Here is a 26,386-nt window from a genome sequence, read left to right on the forward strand (position 1 = left end):
CCTTTCAGGTCATGGTTCAATACAGTAATCTTGGTTTTGGGGGTGTTGAAAGCAAGAGCAATCCCCAGTTGTGAGTGCTGTTGCATTGGGGAGTTTACCATTTAACCAATATGCCTCTCTGGCATCAGAAGTGGGACAACCACTGGGGTGATTACACACGGCCAATCTACATCAACCGTTTGGCTCCCATTCATCTAGCTGCGAGTCTAACAGGCTTAAACCTTAAAGTGTATAACAAAAAGCAAAAGACAATGATGTTCAGTGGGGTAAGAATGACAGAAATCAGGTGGGTCTGAGGAAAGACCTAGGTTCTGGTAAAAGTGAGTTTCTACTAAAAATGACTAGCCTAATGGGCCCTAACATCCCGGTATGCCCGAATAGGTCCAATATTCCACTGATTGTTGCTTGAAATCCAGCTCTAAGATTATTATCCTCCTCTGATATTGACCGTATTGCCTTTCCAGACCAAAACCACCTAGATGCCTCTATTATCCATTTTAATTCTAACTTGGTTAAGGAGCTTATTTATTGTAAAAGGCTTACCCTCCAGGCTCTAGGCTTTGATATCTGCCCCATCATGCTCAAGGAGGGTGATGACATAGACTCCTGGGTGGGCTTGTGTATTGTGGTTCATCCCACCAGCCACAGGCTTAGATCATTGGTGAGTCTCGATGAACAATCTGATAGTACTTTGATTGGTCGGCAGTTACGCCAACATTGTGGTGGAAACCAGTCCCATAACTATCCCATTGAAGGCTCACCTGTGAAGAGAGACATATTCTTGTGTATTAAATGATGGAACACAAGGGGGAAACGCCACCTTTTTTCTAATCTGCTCACTATGTCTACTCTTAAACAGGCAAATTGCATCTTGCTCTAAGAGATCTGGCTGACCGAGGCCCAAGTGCTTGTTACGTTTCAAGTGTTCATCCAGGCAGCAAAGGCCAGCAAGGGTGGGAGGGCATCTGGCGGCTTTTAATTGCTGTTGACTTAACCTTTGGAATGTCTGCAGTAATTATTGATAAACTCCTATTTGCAGCCATGGCAGTGGCTTTGTCCTCAGCTGAGCTGTCTTTCAATCTATTAGTGGTGAATGTCTACTGGTTTAAGTGGGTTGCTGATCTTATTTCTTTTTTAGATGTGATCTCTGAATGTATTCTTCTGTGGTCAGCGAATAACCCTTGTGGAGGGTAATGGTAGCAGGGGATTTAAATGTCAACTGTTACTTTCAGGATTTGGAATGTGATTTGTGCAACCTATCTTCTGACATGTTTTCTCAGAACTTTAAAACCCAAGCTGGAAGAAGTTGGTGCCTGGATCTGGGGGCGCTGGGGCTTCAGCCTCTAAATGGGAAGGTCTTCAGGAAAATAAGTGATGTGGTAGTGCAAACATGGTTTAGAGGGACTAGTTTGTTGACTCTGGACTATGTTTTTATCAATGATCATTTGTCAAATTGATGTACTTCCTTCTCTGTGTACAGGAATGACTGTAGGGATCATGCTATTTTAAAATCTGAATTTGATATTGTATTGATTAATAGAGAGCGAACAGACTTGTTATGTTTACGAACTACACCCTCAGGTAATGCTATCCGCTGTTCTGATACTTATATTGAGATCCTGGACCGAGATCTTCACTTGATTATGTTAACACCTCACTCAAGTGGAAGATGGAGAACTTCAACGTGAACAAGTTTGAGGACCTCCTGCCTGAACTAGTTAATCGCGTAACATCTAAGCCTAGATTTAGACACAAAAAACCGACTGGACCAATTCACTGCTATAGCGAAGAGTTGGCCTTAGCCAAATCCCTCATGAGAAACAAGATTAGAAAACATAAGACATCAGCACACGATCTTGTGACTAAAGCCAACTCTGCTTAGAAGATCAAGCACAAATATAATGATTTTTGTAAGTCCAAGAGAGCATTAATGATGCAATGCAATGCTGACACCATGCTCCAGGTTCTGATTAACTCACATGTGGGGTCATTTTGGTCCTTAATTAATAATCAAGACTCTATTATTGCTATCTCGCTATTAATTGCTGCGCCGGAGTCTCAATGGATTTGCTTTTTAGAGAATTTATTTGGAACCCCTCCTGAAAATTATGGCAATAACCTATCTCTAGGTTCTGCTAAACATGAATACTCCTGGGAGCCAGAACTGGACATAGAAGTTATGTATCTATCACCTACTAAAGAAATGCAAGAAGTCACAAGCCCCGGGTCCGAAAAGCCTAACTAATAACACCTTTAAGGCTGACCCAGTTAATTGGACTAATGTATTGGTTCTGCACTTTCAGAAGTATTTTCTACACCGTAGTAATTCCAGATTCTTGGAGATATAATTGCATCGAAAAGGCAATCTTTCAAGAAGAATACACTCTTATGTGGGACTAAGGCAGAGGTGCGTCTTGGCCCCATGACTATTCAACCAATACTTGTCTGACGCAGTCGATTCTCTTGCTGAAGGCGGCTTAATTAAACCAAAGGTGGGCCATTGCAAAATATCATGGTTGGCCTACACTGATGTTTTTTTGTTATTTGACAAATATAGGGATGCTCTCTAAAGGCTCCACAACATCTTCTCCAAATATGCCAGAGAGAATGGTCTTCTAATTAATTAGGGTTTTTTCGAAGAGAAAATCAATACTTGTAATCCCTCTTGGTCTGTGGAAAATGTAATAATTAAGACCGGTCCCAGTTTTATACATTTGGGTTTCCACTTTGGGGCACACTCGAGCCTGAAACATATCTATGAGATCATTCTGCAAAAAGCGTCTCAACTTCAGAACCAGAAATATTAAGATCTAATGCAAATTCAGAAGATTTTCTTTAAAACCTGGAATCATATTTTATGAAGGCAAAACTGTTCCGAAGATCACAAATGCCTTGAACTATATGGGGATCCTATTTTTAAATCTCTGAATCTGATGGAGGGAAAGATGTGGCGCAAGATCTTGGTAGTGCCTAATGCAATTCGTCTTGCGGCAATCAGATTTGAGTTAGGAATTACCTTTCTGAAAGCCTGTGTTGAGTGGCTCTTGGTGTCATTATATTCAAAACTGATCTCCCCAATAACAGATTCCATCTATGAGATTCTGAGTGGGGCCCTTGAAAATTCTAATGATTCCTTAGGGAATTCCCAGTACTTACTTAGTTTGGTAAGAAATGTGAAGTAATACTCTCAAGAATCTCTTTGGATATAGATACCCTAATTGCTAATCTGATCAAGGTTAAAAGGGGTCATGTATGACTTAGATTGTGTCACTACGACTCACCTTTTTCACTCCTATTTTTCTATGAGTCACTTGGCCAATGAGCACAAAAGACAGGGTATTCTCTCCACCCTGCTTTCACAATTTCTATCTTTTGCGGCTGCGTTCAAACTTGCTCCCTACGAAGGAGATCCTGCTTAGTAGAAGCATCATTACTGAAGTTAACAGTGGCTGCAGATTTTTGTAATTTCCCAATTGAATCTATTAAACATTTGCTGATGAATTGTGAGGCCCTAATTGCGCAAAGGTTGAAATTTATAGGACCCCTCCGGGTACATTATACAAGGTCGACAGTTGATCTTCTATGGAAAAGATGTTTAAATATTGAGAATGTTAGGGAAGGTCTTGCGGTTTTGGCATTCATCAAAAGTCTGAACTTGATGTAATTTTATTAGAATATGTTTGAAATCCTTTTACTATTCTCCTGTTTAATTAAGGTTCATTCTTTTTGTTTATTTTAATTTGTGCTTGGAATTTCTTGTCAGATTTCTTTTTTCATCAGTATGAAATGCTACGATATGTAATACACTGATTTGAGGTGTTTAATTTGTTTTATGCCTACTCAGTATTTATTCTGCTTTGTAAAGGTTTGATCTAAACCAAATACAAATATAAATAAAAAAATGGTAGTACTAGAATTTTTAATCTTGCTGTATTTCTGGTAGGACTGAGATTATGCTCACCATTACCACTTATTATTATTTCTACTTTTGGAATTACTGCTAGTGATTGGATAGAAATAGTGTTTGCTTGAGAATTCAACAGACAGCAATAAGATTAAAATTTGTAAGGAACACCACATATTGCTTTCAGACATTTTGTTTTTAAACCTTGATGCCCACTTTAGCAATTTTACATGTGTAATTCATGTTAGTGCGCATGTTCATATTTTACATCAGTGAGGATTTTAAGAGCGACAACTAAAAGGTAATTAAAGAAAAAAATAAGTCATTCACTCTTCTAGGAATCTTTAAAGAAGGTTCCAAGAACCCGAGAATAGGAAAGTAGAAAAGGAGAATTTGCCATTAAGGCTACTCAGGCTACTGCCGGCCCCCAATGAAATCTGAGGCATTCCAATTGTCTTATTTCACTAACACTGATGGCACTCCATTTCCTCCCATGCATAACACTGCAAGACATTGCAAGATGCAGCCAGGTGAAACGCTGTTATGGCCTAAATGTAGCAGCTTCTCAGCACTGCCAATGTCTAAGATTATTAATGATATGATTCTCTGAACCTGGGAAATCTGAAAATAATATTGTTTTTTTATTTGCTTGAGTTATCAGGATCAAGCAAAAACTATTGTATTAGAGTACATATAGAAATGGATGGCATATGAGGAGGGACACACAGCTGGTTATTTGCCCTCCCATTGACTGCCCATGGCCATACTAATCCCTATGGCCATTCCCACCCAGTTCTTGCACCTCCCACCCAAAACACCTCCTCATTGAAACTCCTTCAGCTAGCTTTAATCAAGCCTTACCAAGTGCCTGCTAGTTTTTTGTTTCTTTCAAAGCAGTCTTCTGAGAGTTAAATACTTATTTGGAGGTGTAAACCTACTAGTCATGTGACAAAAATGGCTTAACAATGTCTGCCTTCAGCCGCTTGATTCATAAGCACAGAAGCCCTGTTAAAACAAGTATTGGCAAAGCAAATGGCTTTGGCTTATGTATAAGTACTTGGCATTTGCAGGCACTGCTAATGGATGCCCAGGTACTCGCGCCATTTTGCACCTGCTACCACCAATGGCCAGTCCATACTACTATGCTTCTGCCTGGCAAATGCACTTCCTATGCCTACACAAAGACCTAAACTAGTGGCATTGCCAATGCTTGTTTTAATTTTAAGGTGGAACTTGCACTTTAAACACTGGTTGCAATGTACAGACCCCAATGCCTGGTTGCAGACACACAAGTGATGGATGCATTTGAGCATTTAGCAACTGCTATGTTCCATTATCTCAGCCATCTGTAGTACGTGCAATTGGAATACATAGATCGTCCTCTTTTTTTCCACTCCGATGAGCATTCAAATCCTGAGGGTTTAACAAATCTTCCTTTATTATGAAAATGGATGGGCTGAATTGGAATGGTAGCACATAGTAACGCTATACATTCCTCCCTGGGTGGTATGAGGGGGGGCATTACTTAGTTGGTAATACCCCCCAGCAAGGGGTGTGTTGCTTTTAGTATCCCGGCATGCCTACAGGATACTAAATTTTTTGTTTTCAAGTTGAGAAACTTAGTGTTTGCCATTTCTCAACATGAAGAAAAAACAAGAGAGAGCCCTATTAAGTGTTTTACAAATAACCAATTAGTAAAAGATATATTTGTTATTGTGTTTATTTTCACAAAATGTGACTCTTAGCAGTTTCTAGATGTTGCTGTACAAAGCATATTGTTTCATTTCAACTTTGACTTTTTGGTTACAAGCTTGTTTCTGCATTTATGTTCCAGGGAGTGGAGCTACAGCGGTAGTACAGGCTGCACTGTGCCTTCCCAGGCAGGAGAGAGTGGCAATAAAGCGCATCAACTTAGAGAAATGTCAGACCAGCATGGACGAGCTTCTTGTGAGTATTCCTGCCTGAATGGATTTCCGTTACCGTTCCCTTCACGTACTTAAACATACACTTTCACTGACAAAAACAAAACATTCTTCTGATTGCCGCCAATTTCATTTTTTCATTGTTTTGTGTTTTATTAGTGCGCTGATTGAATATGCGGCAGGTCATTCATTTGAATTCATTTTTCGTCAGTATAGATTTTTCTTTCATGCTGCGTTTTTTGTTGTTGTTGGAGAAAATAGATCAACAGCTCCCCTGCTGCGACCTAAATGAACTAAGCACCATGCCAACATACGCATTTAGTGATATTCATGCACAGACAAAATACATAAGACATTACATGCATAATTTGCATTATCAAAAGGCCGGCGAGTAAATCGAACAGACTGGTGGCCAAATGTTAAATCACAACACCTATTCTTCAAATAACCTTGCAATGTATTTCAGGGCGCATTCATGAAATTCCATTAATCCTTTGCAGCAGATAAAAACATGAAATGCCACTTGGGGGTCGGGGGTCAAGACGTATCATGACTCACATCCTCCACTGTAATCCAAGGGGCTGATAAAGATGTTTATGAGCAGAGCAGCATACTGATCTTGGTCTGTACTTCAGGGGTAGTGTTAAATACTTTCTAACATATCCTGTGAAGAAGACTTCATTTTAATTAGCAGAGACTATTATAGTTTGCGCAGATTCATTCTGTCCCATTACAAGCTCTCCTGGCTAGAAAGGCAGACAGCTCTATAAATGTCCACCTTCAATACCATATCTGACCTCTGTTCTTTGTCATTCTTCCTCTTCGAATGTCCCTAATACTCCTTACTTCTCTTTTCTCACTTTCTTGCAAAATCCTGGTGGTCTGTATCCCCGTTTTGTATTTGCTATGGTAAAACTGCATTTAAAGAGATGCAATTTGCACTCCTTGTTTTGATTAATGCAAACATATCATCCTCTCACATGACCAGGGTCGGACTGGGCCGTAAAATTGTCTCAGGCACGATTGAAAAAGTGCCCCCCATTTGCAAATGACATCATTTCCTTTTGTGACACTGTTTGAATAGGAGCAAAGGGGGCGTTTTTTTTTATAAACTTTGATGCAAACTATGCATTTTATTTAGCAACACTGGTCAAAACTATTAGCCGCATAGTGAAGCACCTCATCAAACTGGCGAAATTGGGCAAAAAGTGTTGCCCACTTTGACAAATAAAACTGGCCCACACCACCATTTTGCATTTTTGGTTCGGCCTTGGGCTTATTGCCCGATAGGCCAGTCCGAGCCTGCACACGACTCCCTCCTTTCAGAGTGTTGACCATCCTCCTTTCCTCTGTACTCTCTTAAATTGCCTTACATGGCACCTACCTTGAATGAATTACCTTCAACTTCTTAGATAATTCCTTCTCCATCTCCTGGAACTATTGCACTCCGTCAGCCACCCCATTCAACTGTTCCTTCAGCAGTCTCAAAGAATGCTCTATTCTCATTGTGGGACTCCCTGTTGTTTGCCTTATTCTCCTTAAGAGTACTATACTTTGCCACCCTTATATTATCCATCCTCCCTCTTCATGCGTCAATGTGGGATGACACTCCATAAGCACCCTGTCCTCCTCTCTAAATTGCTTCTTCTAGTCTATAATTATTTCATGGATTACCCCCACCCTAAAAACACTGTATGCCAATGCACTCCACCTTGCCTTCTCTGATCTCACACCATAGTGAAACTCTCTGTTCCCAAACCATCCTATGCTGCCTCTTGCTTTTCCCCCTTACAATTGGAGTGTACTGCTGGCCCTCTGGTCCTCCCATAGATTAAAGATTGTCCTAACAAAATACCTACTATCTCAAGGGGAAAATGTGTCATACAGTGTATATTTCTAAGGACAGTGAAAGGGTTTGTATGTAATATATTAACATGGAATGTTAATGCAATGCACAGAAAGTTCCACAGGAGAGTATTTTGCAATCCTCAGACTATTCTGTCGAAAAGTGTTTCTAGCTTATTGACTCTACGAGATAAAGAACTCAATACTGTCTATTTCTCCTTTTGATTTTGATTACACAATGTTACCTCCAGTGCACTGTAATCTTAATATATAATACATCCTGAAAAGTGATAATCACTGCTTGATGTGATCATTGCTAACAGTGGGTTCAAGCATAGGGAAAAGTTGCTTCACTGGGAAAACTGAATACAGCTTCTTAAATCCAACAGGTGTTTTGACCCTGAGTAATCCAGGACTCACTGAAGAACAACACATTACATGACTGTTATATATCAGAAGAGAGGTGGCATAATCATTTTGTAGCACTTAATGCATCAGCCACCCCAAGCAAACAGATCCAGGGGCTCAGATGACCTTCTGATTCTACATTTGGATTCTTTGGTGTTCCCATTATTAGTGGTCTAAAAAGATGATTCCCACCTAGTCTGGGTGATATCCATCCCTATTGATTTGTTTAAATCGTAACATTTGGTATGGACTGTTGTTTTGCTCAATATAGTCAACTGCACAGTTCATTTTGCAGACATCTGGAGGAGGGTCCTTGTTATTGCGTTGTTATTGACCCATTTAAAAAAATGTGATATAGCAGTACCAGGCGTATCTAGTAATTACAGGCAAATCTCCTTGTTAGATTTGTTGGCAAAGGTCTATGGCAAGATATTGCAAATGCACCTTAAATCCTGGAACTGTCAGGGCCTACCGGACGATTCTGACCTCAGCGTTGGGACAAGAAGGAGAACCCAGGCAGATGAAGATAATGCCCTTGCCCCCTCAATACTGCAATCCTCCAAGTGGTATTACAGGAGGAGCACAAGATTGAGTGAAAGAACTGGAGGGGAACCAGAAGATTCCAGAAGGCTGTAAAGAGAGAGAGACAAAGTCAGGCAGAAAAAGAGACCCTAAGCTCAATTCCCCATAGACATACCTGAATCCATTATGGAGGAATCAAGAGAAGGAAACGGTCCAGTTAATGTGTATGCCAAGTGCAGCAATCCAGAGTTCAAAGCACAAGTGAACAGATTACAAGAAGGCAAAGGTATTTAGTTCCAAGAGGGTAAGGCAAGGAAATCCAAAACAATCCAGAATTCAAAGCATGAGGAAATGCATTCCAAGGAGGGTGAAGCAAAAGAACACATGTAACGCAACACGATCGCCGGAGCTGGGAATGCGGTCCGGGAAGTGCTGTGGGGTAAATTTATCAGCCCAGCAGTACTCTCCTACATCAATAAACAGCATTTTCAGCAGTTACAAGAAGAATGACTGCCCTGGCTCTGCTGAGCGCTATTCCTTTGCATAAGAACTGCGCTTTGCAGTTACAGAAATAATGGCTGCACTGTCTTTGCTGAGCACATATGGGGCGCGAATGGCTACCAGTGTTTCTTCATGTGCACCAAAGAAACTGCTATGCTGCCAGCTCAAAACTTCCCACTGAAAAATAAAATGTTCTGCATTTAAAATGACTGCGCACTGATGCCCTTTCCATCTTTTCAACATTACACAGTTTGGTTCCAGTAAGACACATCCATGTTCATCCATATTCAGGTTGTACACCAGCAAATGGGGGAATTCCTCAATGAAAGGTATGTTGTGTCAGGGAAAATCTGTGAAAGAACAGAGAAACTTCACTCCAGGCCATACGGCAAACGCTTTACTTTTTGCAACAAAATAACACAGGCAAACTCTTTACAAGAAGCCCTCTCTCTCTTTGCGTATCTGAGTTTCATAGGACCCTGGCGTTGAACAGATGTCTGTGTATTAGAAATTTACTTGGGCTATGGAAGGGATCAGAATATGGATGCAGGAGAAATCGCATCTGTAAAAGTGACATCCAAGGAACATTAACCCACTTGTAAGGTGGTGCTTTTGCCAAACAGGAAAATACATTTTTAAAAGTGAAATGTTAAACTAAGGCTTTCTGCTTGCATAGAAATTTGATGGGGGTTTGCTTTAAAATATATATAGTATATTTTTCCCAAAAGACTTGCTTGTTGGTTAAAGAAAGAAAAATAAATAAAGAAACAAAAGTACTGTGAGGCCAGCAGAACAGGTTTGGCAGGCCCTGGCTTCAAAGGTCCCTGCCTATCCTTGGAAAAGAATCACCTTCCCCAGTGGACAAGCCCTCTAGAAACTATGAATGGGCCAAGGGGGAGAATCTAGCACCCTGAACTCAAACTGAAGGACTTCAAAGGTGAATCCATTGTAACACTGGGCTAAACTGACCAGAGCCTGACATTTGGCTGTGGGCTGGAAAGGAATGCCCATATTTGGAAAACAAAGCAGCCCAGTTGATTTCAGAGACTATTCAGTTTATGACATTTATTTCAGTAATCAAAAGACATATTCATGTGAAATTATGACCATTTATGGGGCCGATTCATGGAACAAACGTGCGCCGAAAATCCCAGCGCAAGCAGGCACAAGGAGGCGCAAGCGGGAGTAAGCAAGCGCACGCGTGCTATTCAAGGAAGGCGCTGCGCTACTTTCCCACTGGTTGTGCGCCAAATCCGTGCATGGCACATCTCCACAAAGCGTGCGCTAAGCGCACAGCGAAAGCGCACATGGTGCAGCGCACACAACAAAAGTGGGCGGAACAGTGGGCGTAACACGCAGAATGGGGAATAACGCGTACTGAAGGGAACTACACGGAACGCCCACATGCACGCGAACAACCCATATTCATGGATTCAAATACGGGAAACCTGTGCATGGCAAAAGACGTGCACAGGCGTCAACGCGTCCGCCACACGAAGGCAGGCGGAAGCGTCCCCATGCACAGCATAAAAGTGCACGCAAACAACAAACACGTACATACAGCTACGATGAATGCCCCATTTGTTGCAGCACTGATCGTGGGACACCGCAGGAGGAGGAGAATAGCCAGGGCACGCATTTTTTCACCACAGACAAGCCTTTTTGGGATGCCTGACGACCAGGTCTATGGCAGGTATAGGTTTCCACCCCATATCATCCTAGACCTGGTCAGGGAGTGGGAAGATGACCCAACATCCCCCACTCTATGCTCCCAAGCATTGAGCCCCTTGGAGAAGGGGCTCAATGTCCTGCATTTTTTGGCCACTGGGTCTTTTCAGTGGACTACTGCCATAGTGGGGGGGGTCTCACAGGCCACGCATTCACGCTGCCTACACCAGGTATTGGCAATCATGACAGCGCGCCCCTCAGTCCACAGGCACATATACATGCCCAGAACACCAGCAGAAAGGCAGGCCATTGTCCAGGACTTTTACAGGGTGGCACACTTCCCCAAAGTGCTTGGTGCCATAGATTGCACCCATGTGGCCCTACGTCCACCTAAGGCCACTGAGCACATCTACCGAAACCGCAAGCACTGGCATTCCATCAATGTACAGGTGGTATGCGATGCAAAGGGAATCATCACCTCTGTCTATGCAAACTACCCTGGCTCCACCCATGACAGTTTCATATACAGAATGTCCGCCCTGAGCCGGGCCCTGGAAGCTGGGCAGCATGGCAACACATGGCTCCTAGGTGAGTACAAATGCCCATGCACATGCATGCATGTCACACACACACACACACAAATACACAAACCCCAATAATCACAACCATTATCACCTCTCCAGGGGACAGTGCCTACCCTCTGAGCAACCACATGATGATGCCAATCTGGAACCCCACCACACCACCCCAGGTAAGATACAACACGGCCCATATTGCAACCAGGGCCATAGTGGAGCGCACATTCGGAGTGCTCAAGTCACGCTTCCGCTCCCTTGACCGCTCTGGCGGGCAGCTACTCTATGCACCCCCAGTAGTGTGCAGGATCATTGTGGCAGCATGTGTCCTGCAAAATGTTGCAACACGGCAGGGCGTACCAGTGGACATGGTGGTGCCCCCACATCCCCAACCACAGGCACAGGCGCTGCCCATGGGAGGGGATAGGGCACATGGCGAGGAATCCCGGACCCAGCTTGTGGCCAGATTTTTCACCTAAACTCCCAACCCTGCGGAGTGCACACAGGCCTGGCACATACCAGGTGACAATCGATGATGACAAAGAGACAGTCAACTGCCACAACCTTACCACCCTGTGAATGTTACAATGGAAGTGCTACATTGTGTGCATCCCTAGCTAGTTAAACACACGCAATCCTGTGTGACCAAAAGGCACACATGCAAGGTGTGAATCACACAGACCTGCAAAACAGGACATGACTATCACTGGTATGTCACTCAAACGCTCCAAAACCACAACATGACATGGCAAGCAATAGCCATACACCAACACAGTACCAAAACGGTACACATTGCCATGTGAAAAATGTAAATGGGCATCAGACAATGATGCCTGACATGGAATCAGATGAAATGACTGACCAACAACCTCCCACCAAAAATAAGTCATACCAAAATGCATTCCAAAAGTTGTATTTTAAACATAACAATGAATGCCTGTCCACATGCAAAATGTGCATTGCAAAATCAACACTGCAGCTACTGTGTGCCGTGTCCACCTCCTGCAACACACTGCTCAGCGCACAGCACAGTGAACAGCCATTGTGTGTGATGCACACCCTGAGCATCACATCTAAGCAACAAACTACATAAAAAACCAAAATAGGCATGTACAGGATCCACAAATGGTCATAGAACATGTGCTGCAGGGACACAGTGGGCACTAGAAGGCAAACAGAGTGTACACGTGGACATGGAAGGGTGGTTGTACATGTAGTGGATCATAGTGCGAGTGTGTGGTTCAGTAGGGACATGCACTCAACATATGCATGTGAAATCAAGTGACCATCAGTGTCCTCTACACATCACATGTGAACATTCACCATATGTATACCCCAGCATGTCAAGTCACAACTATCCCCTCACACCTGAAAGGTAAACACAACACATGAACAGGCATTTATCAGCAGAATACATCATGTAAATAGGAAAGCACAATTACAATTTCAGGGTGCCCATCACACTGCAGGGCAAGGCAACTATCAACAACAAAACACCCCCCCTCCCTCACAAATCACCACGACCCACTGAACAACTGCATCTGGGTTATTCATCCGACATCCTTGAATTCCACCTGGCCACAGGATCTCCCTTCTCCTTTGTCACCATCTCCCACCTTGTGAGTAAAAAGTTGCCAGCACCCTCACAGGCCACCTAGATTTGCAAAAGCACAAAATCCAACAGAACTCAAAGCAGGACAACACAGAAGCCAAGCAAATAGCCTGCAGGCAGTAAAACAAACCAGAACAGCCTCCAGTAGATGACTTGAAGTAGCAGTATGCCACAAAGGCCAAGTACTACCAAAATGATGTTAACAACCAAGGTAGCACAGTAAAACAATGTCACAACAGGATCTGAACCATGTGTGGCACATAACATAGAATGATGCACCACAAACGGATGTCTACTGTCACAGCTCCCGTGTACAGGCGCAGGAGTGGCACGAAACAACCACCCCCACCGTGGTCTGGGTGCCTGCAAGGTCTAACTCACACAGGCCTCTGAGACCCTGGTGGGGAAGGAGGGTCAGGGATATGCAGTCGGAACAGGCATTGGCATACTGGATAACCAGAATGAGGGGCAGGAGAGGGGAGTAGGATTGACACGGGAAAGTAGGGAATGCACCAAAATGTAGTACACACATTAACACATACACAATTAGATCAAACTTGTTCACATGCACATAGCACCAAATTACTGAAATGTAAATCAAAGAGAAACTTATCTCTGAGGTGAGTGCTGGCCTCCTGCCTGCACACTCTCAGGTCCAGTAACAGGAGCATTTCAATGCTGCAAAGAGAGCCACAGTTAATAATCTATGCGTGCCCAAAACACACAAACACACCACCAAATATGCCCCAAAGTAACAAAATACATTACAAACAGACAACCTTGTGTGGATGCTTCATACCCATACGTAACATTACCCCTCTGATGGCTCCTACACAGTCAATGCAGTAAGTCAGGCACCGGTGGGTGCGTGGCAAATGGAACACCAATGTGTCACGATTCACACAACATGCAATGTTCCCTGTGTAAGCAGACAGACGCATATAGCAAGGTCTGACTTCAGAACAAGTCCTGTACCACCATGACCAAAATAAAGTAGCCAGTGCATGTATCAATTTCTACTTGGAAATGAAATGCACTGCACCCGAGTCTGTCCCATGCTGTCTGTCCCTGTGAGCTGCTTCATTCCATGTCTCGGAACGCTGCATGGCTAATACAAGTGCCTCAATGGACCATGGTGGACCGAAGAGTATGTGCCAATGCCCCTGCAGGTGCCCCAGACAACTTTCACATCAACTAGCCATCAGTCCACTAACACATCTGAGCTGTATTGTGCACTTCTACACCAATATTTGTCCAAGTTCACCATCAGTGCTGCTACTAAGCATGCATGTTCAACTGGCCAGGTGGAAGATTTTCTGTGTTGTGACCCCCCTGTGCTGCTCACCTTGCCTGGAGTCCCTTGAAACATGTCATCGATTTTCAGATGAATGATCGCAATCCCTGTGCCTCTGCTTGCACACACATGCGCATGTCGGCAGCACCAAACGTGTCCTGATTCCAGACGTCCAATGGCCCATGTCTGCTGGCAAAGGTGGTCTTGAGGCTCATCCCCCTGCAGAAAGTGCATGAAACACATGATTAATGCTTAATATTCATCTGTGTGTGTCTCTTCAGGCATTACATGACTGGACCATGTCAGAGACGTACATCAGAAATCACACCATCAGTCCGTATTTCACAGCAACAGTGTGCAACACACTATCTACGGCATAATTTGCAACAAGCACATGTTCATTAAAGATAAGAAACATACTACACAATGCATAGCAATGAATGTACACATGAATCATTAAACACCCCATCTAGCAAAAGAAGAACAGTGGACAATGACACCCCAATCATCCCCACTATGGGTGTTAACACAAGTTCCACAGCAGCAGACATGCCACAGATATGACAGTCCATTACCCTTGTGTAATACACCAAACCATCCTTGCAAGCCCATGGATAAGGGAAGCAGGAGTGGCATATGTGAGTCAAGGACCCCAAGCAGCAAACACATACACAAGACAAGCGTGAAGGGCCCAGCTGGAACAGACAGTGGATGCTTTCAAAAGCCACAAAGCACCACACTGTCACATGACAGCACAATAGACTAGCAATATTAAACTATATTAACTAATTACACTAACTATGAAAAACCTACTTTACCTATTTAAACTAACTATCAAACAGAAACTTAACTAACTAAACTAAAAGAAAAATCAAAAATGGCCACATACGACCCGGGGGGCACGCAGGAGGGGGGAAGTACAGGGTGCTGCTCAACACCCACATGCGATAATGCTGAGGAAGAAAAAATCTCCATGGGCTCAACGCCTGCACAGCCCGACCTATGTGGGAGATAGATTGTCGTCCGAGTCTTGCTCTTCCTGTAAAGGAGGACATGGCACAGGAGCATGATCACGCCTAGCCGCAGCTTGCCCCTCATCGGCAGCAGGTCTGCCGGACGGGTGAGCCTGGTTCTGTGTGGTGATGTCATGTAGGTCTGCATGCAGAACCTCCTGTGATACACGTGCTTCCTCTTGCAAGGTAGCAAGTGTAACACGGAGTTCCTCCTGCAAGGCCTGGCTTGACAACCGCTGCACCTCCCGGCAAGCATGTAGCTCAGCTGAGGTGGTACGCTAAAGCTGTGCAAACCTCTCCTCTGCCCGCTCCCTCTGGGACATCAGAAGGACACCCAGAGTGGATCTGAGGGAAGCATACTCCTCCCTCAGGGCCTCCATGTGTGCCTCTGTGTGAGCAGCAATTGCTTCATGCAGAGACAACATTTCAGCCTGGCGTGCCCTGTCTGAGGCTGTCATGCCCAGCCTGAGCGAGCGGGCCGTGGACCGTGCCGCCTGCTGCTGGAGAAGCACCTGCCTAGCAGGGGGGAGTACAGATCGGGCCACACGCTCCATGCTCTCAGCGATGTTCTCCATTGCTGTCCCCTGGCGTTCAGAATTGGCAGTCATGTCTTGCTCCCACTCAGTATACAGCGGTTGCGCGCGGCGACCGCGTTGCTGGGCTTGACCCCTGCGGGACCCAAGGGCTGGGTGTCCTCATTGTGTTGGCACCGCCACGGCTGCACGACTACATGCCCCCGTCGACGTGATGTCCCAGGCACATCAGTGACTGGTGTGGAGGGTGACCCTGCGTCCCGATCCACCACAGGCGGAGGTTCCAAGGCTGTCTGACCCCTCAGTGCAGGTGTCGCGGACAGAGGAGTATCCACATCAGAATCACTAACCCCTGACATATGGACCTGATGCTCATCTTACTCGACATGGTCGTCAGAGTGTTCATCAGGGCTGGACTCATAGGCAACCAGAGACAAGATGGACTGTAGCACTTGGTGGTTTTCGTGGCCTACCACCCCATGACCCCCACTTGTGCTGGGTTGATGTAGTGATAACAACCCTGTGCCTGGCATGACAACACCATTCTCCGGCTCCATTGCATCATCACCTGAAAAATAGAGAGGAAAAAGGTCACTACACATGTAAGAAGCACACTACACACACACACCGACACGAAACACATCAGGCAGACGTGTGACACACAAAATAGAACCTGGCATGCATGCTGGGTAAACTTGAAATTGCTTCTGTGATTAGACCTGTGGAAAGGTGGCAGTTTGCACTGAATTGGTGTCAGGAATCTGTCAGGTAAGGACAAAGGCAGTGAATATGGCAAGGGATATATGCACGATATCACACAATGAATAGCTTGAGTCAACAACATACATACAGGAACCAAGACTCAGGTATACTAAAACCCAGGAGTGCAAACAAAGTGTGACAACAATACAAATATATGAAAAGGGATGTGGGGTAAGCACTTAGATACTCCTTATGACTGCAAGGAAAGTCGGCAAGCTCCTACCCACAATTGCTATTACAGGTTCGGACAGCGCTAAGCCCACGTAGAGGGCAAGCAACGACAGTCTTGATGGTATTAAATAAGGAAACTTAAAAACAATACTCATGAGGACGAGAAATACCACTTGAATGTCAGCAAGCCCACGAACCCTGTTGATCAAACAGGGACCCCGAAAGGCTGTAACAGCAATGGGAGGATAACTAAATACATAAGACTCAAGACAAGGGGCAAGTAGGAATAGTGATTACAGAATAGTGAGGACAACATAGGCATTCACACAGGAGCTAGCTAACAACTGAACACCACACCTAATGATCAAGGGACAGTATATGCAGAGGTGCAAGGGAAAACATGGAATGGATTCCAAGAAAAGTAAAGGAACAGGAGCAGGGAAAACGGAATTACAAGGGCAAACTTTCCACACCCAAGCAAGGAAAAGGGCAGAAGGGTAATCTAAAATGAGGAAAGACTAAAGCATCAAGGTATACAGCAGCAAAGGACAAGTCAGAGAAATATACAACATAGGCAAACTGGGCTGCACCAAAGGGAAAAGCACTTAGAAATGCTGCCTGCAAACAAGGGAAAACAGAAGGGAAATCTGAGATGCAGAAATCAATTAAACACATAAATTCAAAATCCAAGGATAAGGAACAAGCAATGGAAATTTGGAACTAGGCACAAGGCTAAGAACCAGGGACAAGGGACCAGTCAGAAACAGGAACACTGCAACAATGACCAGCGCTGGACTGAAGCAAACTGAGGCTTTTAAACCTGCTTAACGAGCACACGCCGCAGGTCTGCAGCTTGCTGCACCTGCAGCCACAGGTGTTGCCTATCCTCCACCCAGCCATGTCCTGACAGGGTGGAGATGAAGCAGTGGGCCAGGCATTCTGGGAAGCATAGTCATTTGATTAAAGCAGCATACTGGCTGGCAAAAACCTGGAATGGATCCGGAAGGGAAGTAGTTTGGCAAATAAGGATTTAGCGCTCCCAATTCATCACAGCATTGTAGCATAAGGTTCGAAAGGAATGTCCAGTAGGGAATAAACCCCAAATCATGCCCCCAAGTGGTGGGAACGGGAGCGAAGGAAGCGGATCGTGACAGTATACCCCCTCCTATGGCCGTCTTCTGGTGCCCGCCACCCACACGAGGCATCTTCTTTCCATGATAGGAGTGCTTTTTCTTTGGAGGTGGCACTGATGGAAATGGTGGCCTGTGGGAAAAGGCAGATGGACTGGAATGCATAGAAACAGGTTGCAGACTAGAAGAGTCATAGGCAGGCTTCTGGTGAGGAAGATACTCATGGGTCGAAGAAATGCATGAAGGACTTGCAGGGTCTGAAGCAGAGTTGGAAGGCCCAGGATACTCAGTCACTGAGAGCGGGCACTTATAGGTCCTTGAGGAGGAAGGCAGGCTAGTGCAACATGCATTAGACAATGGTAGGTGCTCTGTTAGCCTTTCTGTCGAAAGCAGACATGCAGGAGGTGAGGAAATTGCAGGCATGCTGGCAAAAGTCTCAGATTCTGATTCTGCATTTTCGGGAGGCTCTGATGTTAAAGTCAAGCAGTTGGGAGAATTGTCTGGTGTAAAAGGCAGGCACTCTGGTGATACCCCTGAAGCATAAGAAGGGCAGGCTGGACGTTCATCAGCAGTAAATGGTTGGGATTCAGGAGGAATCTCTGGAGCTGAAGAAACTGCTCCAGGATCTGACAGTGTAGACTGGTATACCGCTGATATTGGCAGAGAGGCTAGGCAGGATACAGTTGTCTCATGAACTGAAGGCAGACAAGCGGTAGACTCTGGGACTGAAGACATGCACTTAGGATGGACTGCCAGAGGCTCTATGGCGGAAGAGTGATATGCTGGATGGGTCGCTGTAGCTGAAGACAAACATGTCAAGGTCTTTGGGACGGACCACGTGCATGTTGGAGGCTCTTGAGTAAATGGCAGACATGGCAGAGGTTCATTGATTGAAGACACATGTGCCTCAGATGACTGCAGAGCTGTGAACTGAATCATAGAAGAGTCACTGGTTGTAGGAGGACATTCTGAAGTCACAGAAGTCGACAGGCACATTTGTGGCTCAGGAATGGAAGGCACCTTTAGGGCAGTAGACACCTTGGCACCAGTAACCAAAGACCGAGCTGTACCCTTGCAGTCCCTTTCCTTAGTGGATGACACAGAGTCTCTTTCTTTGTAGAAGTCAAAATCAACCAGAGGGATCACCATAGTAAAGTCTCTGTTAATCAGGATTTCATCAATTGTCCATTCATCTGTCTTGGTTTCTGAAAGTGGCAGATTAACAAACAACAGTTCAGGAATCGCCTGCCGGGTTTTTGGTTCTGTATACTGTGGAATGGGTCCATCAGAACATGAAATCTGTTCTGTTTCTGACTGTTCGTTGTGACCAAAATTGGCAGAAGGAAGAGAGAACAAAGGGGTAGCATTGTTTTCCACATCAGCTTGACCGTCTACTTCAGTCTCAGCAGCTGGATCAAGAGCAGAGCCTAGGCCTACTGTAGTGACTGATTCGGTGTATGCCGCCATTGTGGATTGTGTTTGGAAATCGGAATCTTGCATGTGTACAGGTTCAGAGTTATGTTGGGCTGTTACACTGGAAATCTTTGGTGAAGGAGTGGCTTGTAAATATTCAGCTAACTGCAATCCCTGACAAACAGCAGGACAAATGTCATAAACTGAGCCCTGTTTAAACTGTACACCGCTATCAGTAGGCACAGTGTAAGGCATGGTGGTATCAGGGCTGGATCCTGCGCTAGCAATCTGGATGTGCACTGATTGTACATTGTCATTTACTGCTTGCAGGTTCTGTGACTTATTCTCTCTCTTACCAACTTGGTCTATGTGTCCTATAAACAAACTATTGACATTGGACCTCTTGGCATTAGGGACTACCGTATGTACTTGTGCAGAGGAGTATGCTATAGACTGAGGGTAGAAGACAGAAGTTATGCAAGGAAACCCTCCATTCTTTATGTTTGTATCATTAAACTGTTCAATCTGAGGTGAAGCATAACTGGAATCATGGGGTTCGACACCAGAGGTACTCTTGGGTAATAAGCCTAACAGTGTGTTGTTTTCTGCTACTAAGGCTTGTGCTGACATAGAATCTGGGTCAGAATGAAAGACAGAACTGGGATCAGGCAAAGTAAGATGGGCCATCCTGTGGGAAAAATACTCTGCACGTAAATGCCCATTAGTGACAAGGAGTTCATTTATGTCAGGACTAGTGATTTGATTGTCACAGGTAAATGTAGGGGAAACTTCCTGTACAAATCTGTTACAGGCCTTGCTGTCTTTCTTTCTTAAATATGCCATATTCAATGGGAATAGGTGGCTGGTCATTCTGTCAGGAATCTGTCAGGTAAGGACAAAGGCAGTGAATATGGCAAGGGATATATGCACGATATCACACAGTGAATAGCTTGAGTCAACAACATACATACAGGATCCAAGACTCATGTATACTAAAACCCAGGAGTGCAAACAAAGTGTGACAACAATACAAATATATGAAAAGGGATGTGGGGTAAGCACTTAGATACTCCTTATGACTGCAAGGAAAGTCGGCAAGCTCCTACCCACAATTGCTATTACAGGTTCTGACAGCACTAAACCCACGTAGAGGGCAAGCAACGACAGATCTGTGATCTAACACTCTTGATGGTATTAAATAAGGAAACTTAAAAACAATACTCACGAGGACGAGAAATACTACTTGAATGTCAGCAAGCCCACGAAACCTGTTGATCAAACAGGGACCCCGAAAGGCTGTAACAGCATTGGGAGGATAACTAAATACATAAGACTCAAGACAAGGGGCAAGTAGGAATAGTGATTACAGAATAGTGATGAAAACATAGGCATTCACACAGGAGCTAGCTAACAACTGAACACCACACCAAAGATCAAGGGACAGTATATGCAGAGGTGCAAGGGAAAACATGGAATGGATTCCAAGAAAAGTAAAGGAACAGGAGCAGGGAAAACGGAATTACAAGGGCGAACTTTCCCCACCCAAGCAAGGAAAAGGGCAGAAGGCTAATCTAAAAAGAGGAAAGACTAAAGTATCAAGGTATACAGCAGCAAAGGACAAGTCAGAGAAATATACAACATAGGCAAACTGGGCTGCACCCAAGGGAAAAGCACCGAGAAATGCTGCCTGCAAACAGGGGAAAACAGAAGGGAAATCTGAGATGCAGAAATCAATTAAACACATAAATTCAAAATCCAAGGATAAGGAACAAGCAATGGAAATTTGGAACTAGGCACAAGGCTAAGAACCAGGAACAAGGGACCAGTCAGAAACAGGAACACTGCAACAATGACCAGGGCTGGACTGAAGCAAACTGAGGCTTTTAAACCTGCTTAACGAGCACACGCCGCAGGTGTGCAGCTTGATGCACCTGCAGCCACAGGTGTTGCCTATCCTCCACCCAGCCATGTCCTGAAAGGGTGGAGATGAAGCAGTGGGCCAGGCATTCTGGGAAGCATAGTCATTTGATTTAAGCAGCATACTGGCTGGCAAAAACCTGGAATGGATCCGGAAGGGAAGTAGTTTGGCGAATAAGGATTTAGCGCTCCCAATTCATCACATCATTGTAGCATAAGGTTCGGAAGGAATGTCCAGTAGGGAATAAAACCCAAATCATGCCCCCAAGTGGTGGGAACGGGAGCGAAGGAAGCGGATTGTGACAATTGGGTCTATGCAGTGCAGCAAGTATGTATGTTACTCACTATCTACATGTACAAGGACTTCATGGTGTGTGTCAGAAAATGTGAAGGCAGTGCAAGGTCAACTTCAGGCATCACGTGCAATGGGCATTCAATGGGTAGCATATCTACAAGCAAACCACCCCTCCCCCCAAGTGCAAAAGCAGGGATGCCTAGCATGGTATCAAAAGGCTGACCATAGACCTGTGTATTGACAGACAGTGTTGACCAGCATCAACAGCATCATGTGAGTCAAGTGACAACACAGCAAATGATGATGGGACAGTAAGCAGGACACACGATGAAACCTCTGGAGTACACCCACTTGTGATGAAGACACTACACCAGTTGGAAAGAGTCATTGGCCATTAAACAGGCTGAGGCCTGTGACCCACACAGATTGTCAGAGCCTAAACATGTGTGCAGCGCAGTACTGAGCCACAGTTGACATGGGAAGACAGATGAAATGCCATGCAATTTGGGTCATCATGGACTTGTGTAACAGTGATCATCCAGTCATGGACACATATGGGCATGCGTGAAATGCACATGGAGCATGAATGGGCACTCATGTCCCTGCGGGGCATCTGACCTCTGCACAGTTCAGGTGAGACACCCTGCATCAAGTACTAAGGATGTACCTCAATGGATATGTCTGGCAGATTGGCCGCTGGATGTTAAAATGTACACAGGAGGCATGACCAGGGAAGTAACCAAGGGCAATATTGTAGCAAACCAGTGCTAAACTGGAATTGGGGTGCAGAACAGGGGGTTGAGGAGCAAGGGAGCATGCCTACATTGGCTACCCCCTTGCAGGCAGAGGACACATGCATGTCAGTCATGCTATGCATAGTTCCTGGGCTGAGAGGAAGGTCACCCCACTCTACATGCAGAAGTGCCAGTGAGCTGGAACATGGACCGGAGGGGCATACTGGTAATCAGCATGTGACTAGGGTGTAAAAGTGGTGATGTGGACAGTCCCCGTCTGCTCCACATGTCCACCATCCAGCAGAGTAAACATGCATCAGGGAAGCATTGCATTACTCGCACATCATAACCATGCACACGTGACATGTAGTGGCAGTCATGCACAACACATCACACAAGTAAAACACACACGTCCTCGACAAACACGCATCAACACTCACTGGACTGGGCATCAAAGTCCGTCATCTCTCCCACTCCTTCGACCAATTCAGATGGTATGAACTCTGCAAGGAGTGACTCATGCGGAGTGAGGTCTTCCTCCTCCGGTGCAGGCCCACCGCCAGTCACCAGAGTCAAGTTGTAATTTGAGGCACGCTTAGCCTTAGCGCTGCATTTGAGGTAATTCCAACGCTTTTTGCACTCTTGCGCCATGCGCACCTCATGGCCGAATGCACTCACATGTTCCGCAACTTGCTTCCAGTGGGTATCACGGTGGGCAGCCGTAGTCTGACAATTAGCACCCACTAGCATGTCACGGCTGTGTTTCCGCACGTAGCCCAGGAGGACGTCCAGTTCCTGTTTGCAGAAAGGCTTCTTCCTCGACGTACAGTAGGTCGTGGCTGTGTGTGGGGTCCCAGCCTGTGCTGCAGGTGCAACCTTCCTCCTCTTGGATTGTGGGGCAGACCCTGGCTGGCTGATGCTGCCCTGATCAGTATGGCCAGTGGGTTCGGTGGATTGAGCCAAGGGAGTGGCAGGTGGAGGGACAACCAAAGGCCTGACTTGTGTCAGTGGCAGCTCGGTGCCCTCTAATGGACCCTGCGCAGAAACATCCGTTGTGGCAGGGTCATTGACTGCAACTGTCCTGGTTGGCAGACTCACAACCGGGGTGTTGTTGGGTGCATCTGTCCCTGCACTTGCCAACACCCGGCTGTTCGGGGCAGCAGATGACATAACTACCCCAGGGACACGTGTCTTGGTCAGGGCAGCCCTGCGTGCCCCTACGGTTTCTCTCCTGGCCTGTTAGAAATCTTCCAAGGGCTCTTCAATCGCCAACGCAGCCTGTGCTGGCAGACCCTGAGCCTGGGTGGTGGTGTCCACAGCTGCACCTGCAGCTACCACTACCCTTGGGCCCGTGGCAGTCGATGAAACAGACTGCCGGGTCACACGGGCACCAGTGCCAGATGCAGAGCTGCATCTCCCGGAACCACAGGGGGTGGTGGCATGACTGCACTGACACATGGCACAACATCGTGCTCAAGTGGCGCACCCCTGCCTCTTCCCCCTCTGCGGCCACCCTGGACACCCTGGAGTCCCCCGACTCCCTGGTCACTCCGGCCACCTCCCTGACCACGCCAGCCACGAGGAGTACGCCCAGCTGAGGCACCCCTCACCTTTGGTGGCCTCCCAACCATGGCACAGATGGAGTAGTGCCGGCACAGATGGAGTAGTGCCAATGGGAGGTGTATACCACAATTGACCTGGGCAATTGGGGTGAAGGGGGTGGGATGCAAGATGTTAACAGCCCCCCTGCACCTGCAAGGCTGTATGTGACCCCGGTGATGTAGTGACGGGTCACGTTACGCTCAGGCACCCCAAAACTGCATAAAACTGTGCACGCAACCCTGCAGCCTACGTGCGTGGAATCAACCTCCCGCAGTACGCGGTGGCACCCAGTAACATGAAAAACGCGTACGCGTGGGACACGCAGGCTACTATGAGCTCGAAAACGGGTGCGATACACAGGGGCACCCGCAGTGGGAAAAATAGCATGCGGGACTCACCGTCTGACTAGCGTGATGCAGAAAAACACGCGTAGCCAATACCCCCGCCAAAAGAAGAGATACGTCCTCGATTGCTGTGAAGATGTGATGGCACGCGAAACAACACGAAGCAGCTACACACGTCGGTCTCCACGAAAGGCACGTGCAGCGAACTGCTGGCCCCGCTCACCTTTAACCCTTGCTGAGGGAAACGCCCGCGCACGTCACGTCACTTACGTGCGTAGGCCCTTTCCTCGGATTACACGCATTCACACGCGGACGTGCAGTTTTTTTCACACGCGCTGAACCACTATCCCCACGTCACGGGGGAAACGCCCGAGCTTGTAACGTCAGAGAAGCGCTTACGCGCTAAGGGCCTTTGGTCTAATGAAAACGCGTACCTGTGCTGACGCGCTTACGCGCTAAGGGCCTTTCCCCCAATTACATGCTGACGTGCAAGTTTTTCACGTGCCAAATCACTCCGTATCAAGCTGGCCATGCGAAAACAAATGGAAGACCACACTCCTGCCCAGAAGGCCGAATTACTGCCCCCCAGAGCCCCTAACATGCTCCCACCTGCAATCTGTTGCTGCCTGACTGCCTGCTGCCCACGTGCCCTGCTATTTGGTGCCTGCACGTCAGCCAGGGTTCCAGTTGCTGTGTCCACCCATGCTGGAACAGAAGACTCCCGACTGGGATACCATCGCTCCACAGCCCAGCCCCAGGACCCAGTTGCCCACCCACGCCTGCCTCGGGAGTCGCCATGTCGGGGCAAACACCATCTGAGACCACTGGCGACCCCCAGCCAGAGAGGCAGAGGGCCACCAGCTTCAGTGTGAAGGAAGTTGGTGTCCTGGTGGAGCATGTCCTGGGGCATTATGATGCCCTCTTCAGAAGATCACACGAGGACGGGAGAGGATCTGGGACGACGTAGTGGTTGCCATCAACGTGGAGGGGGTGGCAACCCGCGACATCAAGCACGTCAAGAAGCGCTGGGAGGACTTCAGGTTCAGGACCCTCCACAAGGCCCGGTGCCTCGCGGAGGGGGGCCGGGTCAGCATGATTGACATCCAGATGAGGGTCCTGGAACACACCCAGATCCTTCAGAGGAAGACCCGTCTGGAGTTGAGCGGTAAGTGGCCAAGCATTGGTGTTCGAGACAGGGCATGTTGCAGTGTGCTGGTAGTCTGATACTTGCCTGTATGTGTGACATGGGCCATGTATGGATATGTGTGCAGGGACATCATGGTCATGCATGTGAGACCAGTAATGTGCGAACCACATGGTTGGTGCATGAGTTCCAATGCTACATGGGGAGCTGTATGGCAAATGCACACATGAAAGCATGCAAGTGTCTGTTCTTGCACATGGTGGGGGTGTAAGGGATGGGTGCTGCTGTCATGTACATGTATGGTGCACATGTGTGTGTGTCTGAGAAGTGTGTCTGTGACTTCAATACGCCATGGATTCATGACACATGTCCGTGATGATGTGTAGATTCACTCATGCAGTGCTGTCACCGTTGTATGCACTGTGTCTATCCACTGTGTCTGTGGTGTACAAGGCATGATGCATGACCCTCCGGTGATGTGTGTGCATGGGATCAGTGTGAGCCAGGATGCCTGTGAGTTTGAAGGCAACATTTTGATTAATAGAGGCCCTTGTACATGGATGCTGATGTTGATTGCAGGCGCCATTCCTGTTTATGCATGTATGTTGCGTGCATTCACCCATGTGTTGTGGAGGGACAGGATGGAAGTGACGTTAGACACTGCCACTCATGTGTTATTGCTTCCTGTCTAGGGGAATATTGTACTGTACCCTGATGCTTGTGTTCTATGTCTCCCTCTACGCAGCGTCAAATGAAGAAGAGGGCGGAGATGGCGCTTTGGAGCCAAGCGGCGGGGATGCCTCCACTGGGCGGCGCCGCAAGGCCCAGCCACCCTCCCAGGACTTGCCGTCATCCGGGAGCGAGGGGGATGGTGCCGCGTCTGCCACTACGGCTGTGGCGGAAGGGCCGGGTGAGCCCCCACAGGGGCTTGCAATGGCGGAAGACGGTACGGAGACATCCAGGTTGGTGGTCTCCACAGAGGAGGAGGAGCCCGCTACTGAGCCGCACATGGGGCCTGGTGGGGGGTAGTACCACTGGTGCAAGTGGTGCAGTCCAGGGCCAGGGTCAGGAGGCAGC

The 26,386-nt window shown here is 46.6% G+C and overlaps 1 protein-coding gene across 2 annotated transcripts in view; it reads left to right on the forward strand.

Moving 5' to 3' along the window:
- The window catches only part of STK39 (serine/threonine kinase 39), a 2,038,823-nt gene that overhangs the window by 431,515 nt on the left and 1,580,922 nt on the right, over positions 1–26,386 (forward strand). For both annotated transcript variants that reach the window (XM_069616263.1, XM_069616262.1), the window contains exon 2: positions 5,739–5,851. In XM_069616263.1, the coding sequence (XP_069472364.1) occupies positions 5,739–5,851 (113 nt within the window). The remainder of the gene's footprint in view (positions 1–5,738; positions 5,852–26,386) is intronic.

This window comes from Ambystoma mexicanum, chromosome 9 (genome assembly GCF_040938575.1).
Source record: "Ambystoma mexicanum isolate Mex_15411 chromosome 9, UKY_AmexF1_1, whole genome shotgun sequence".
Taxonomy (NCBI): Eukaryota; Metazoa; Chordata; class Amphibia; order Caudata; family Ambystomatidae; genus Ambystoma; species Ambystoma mexicanum.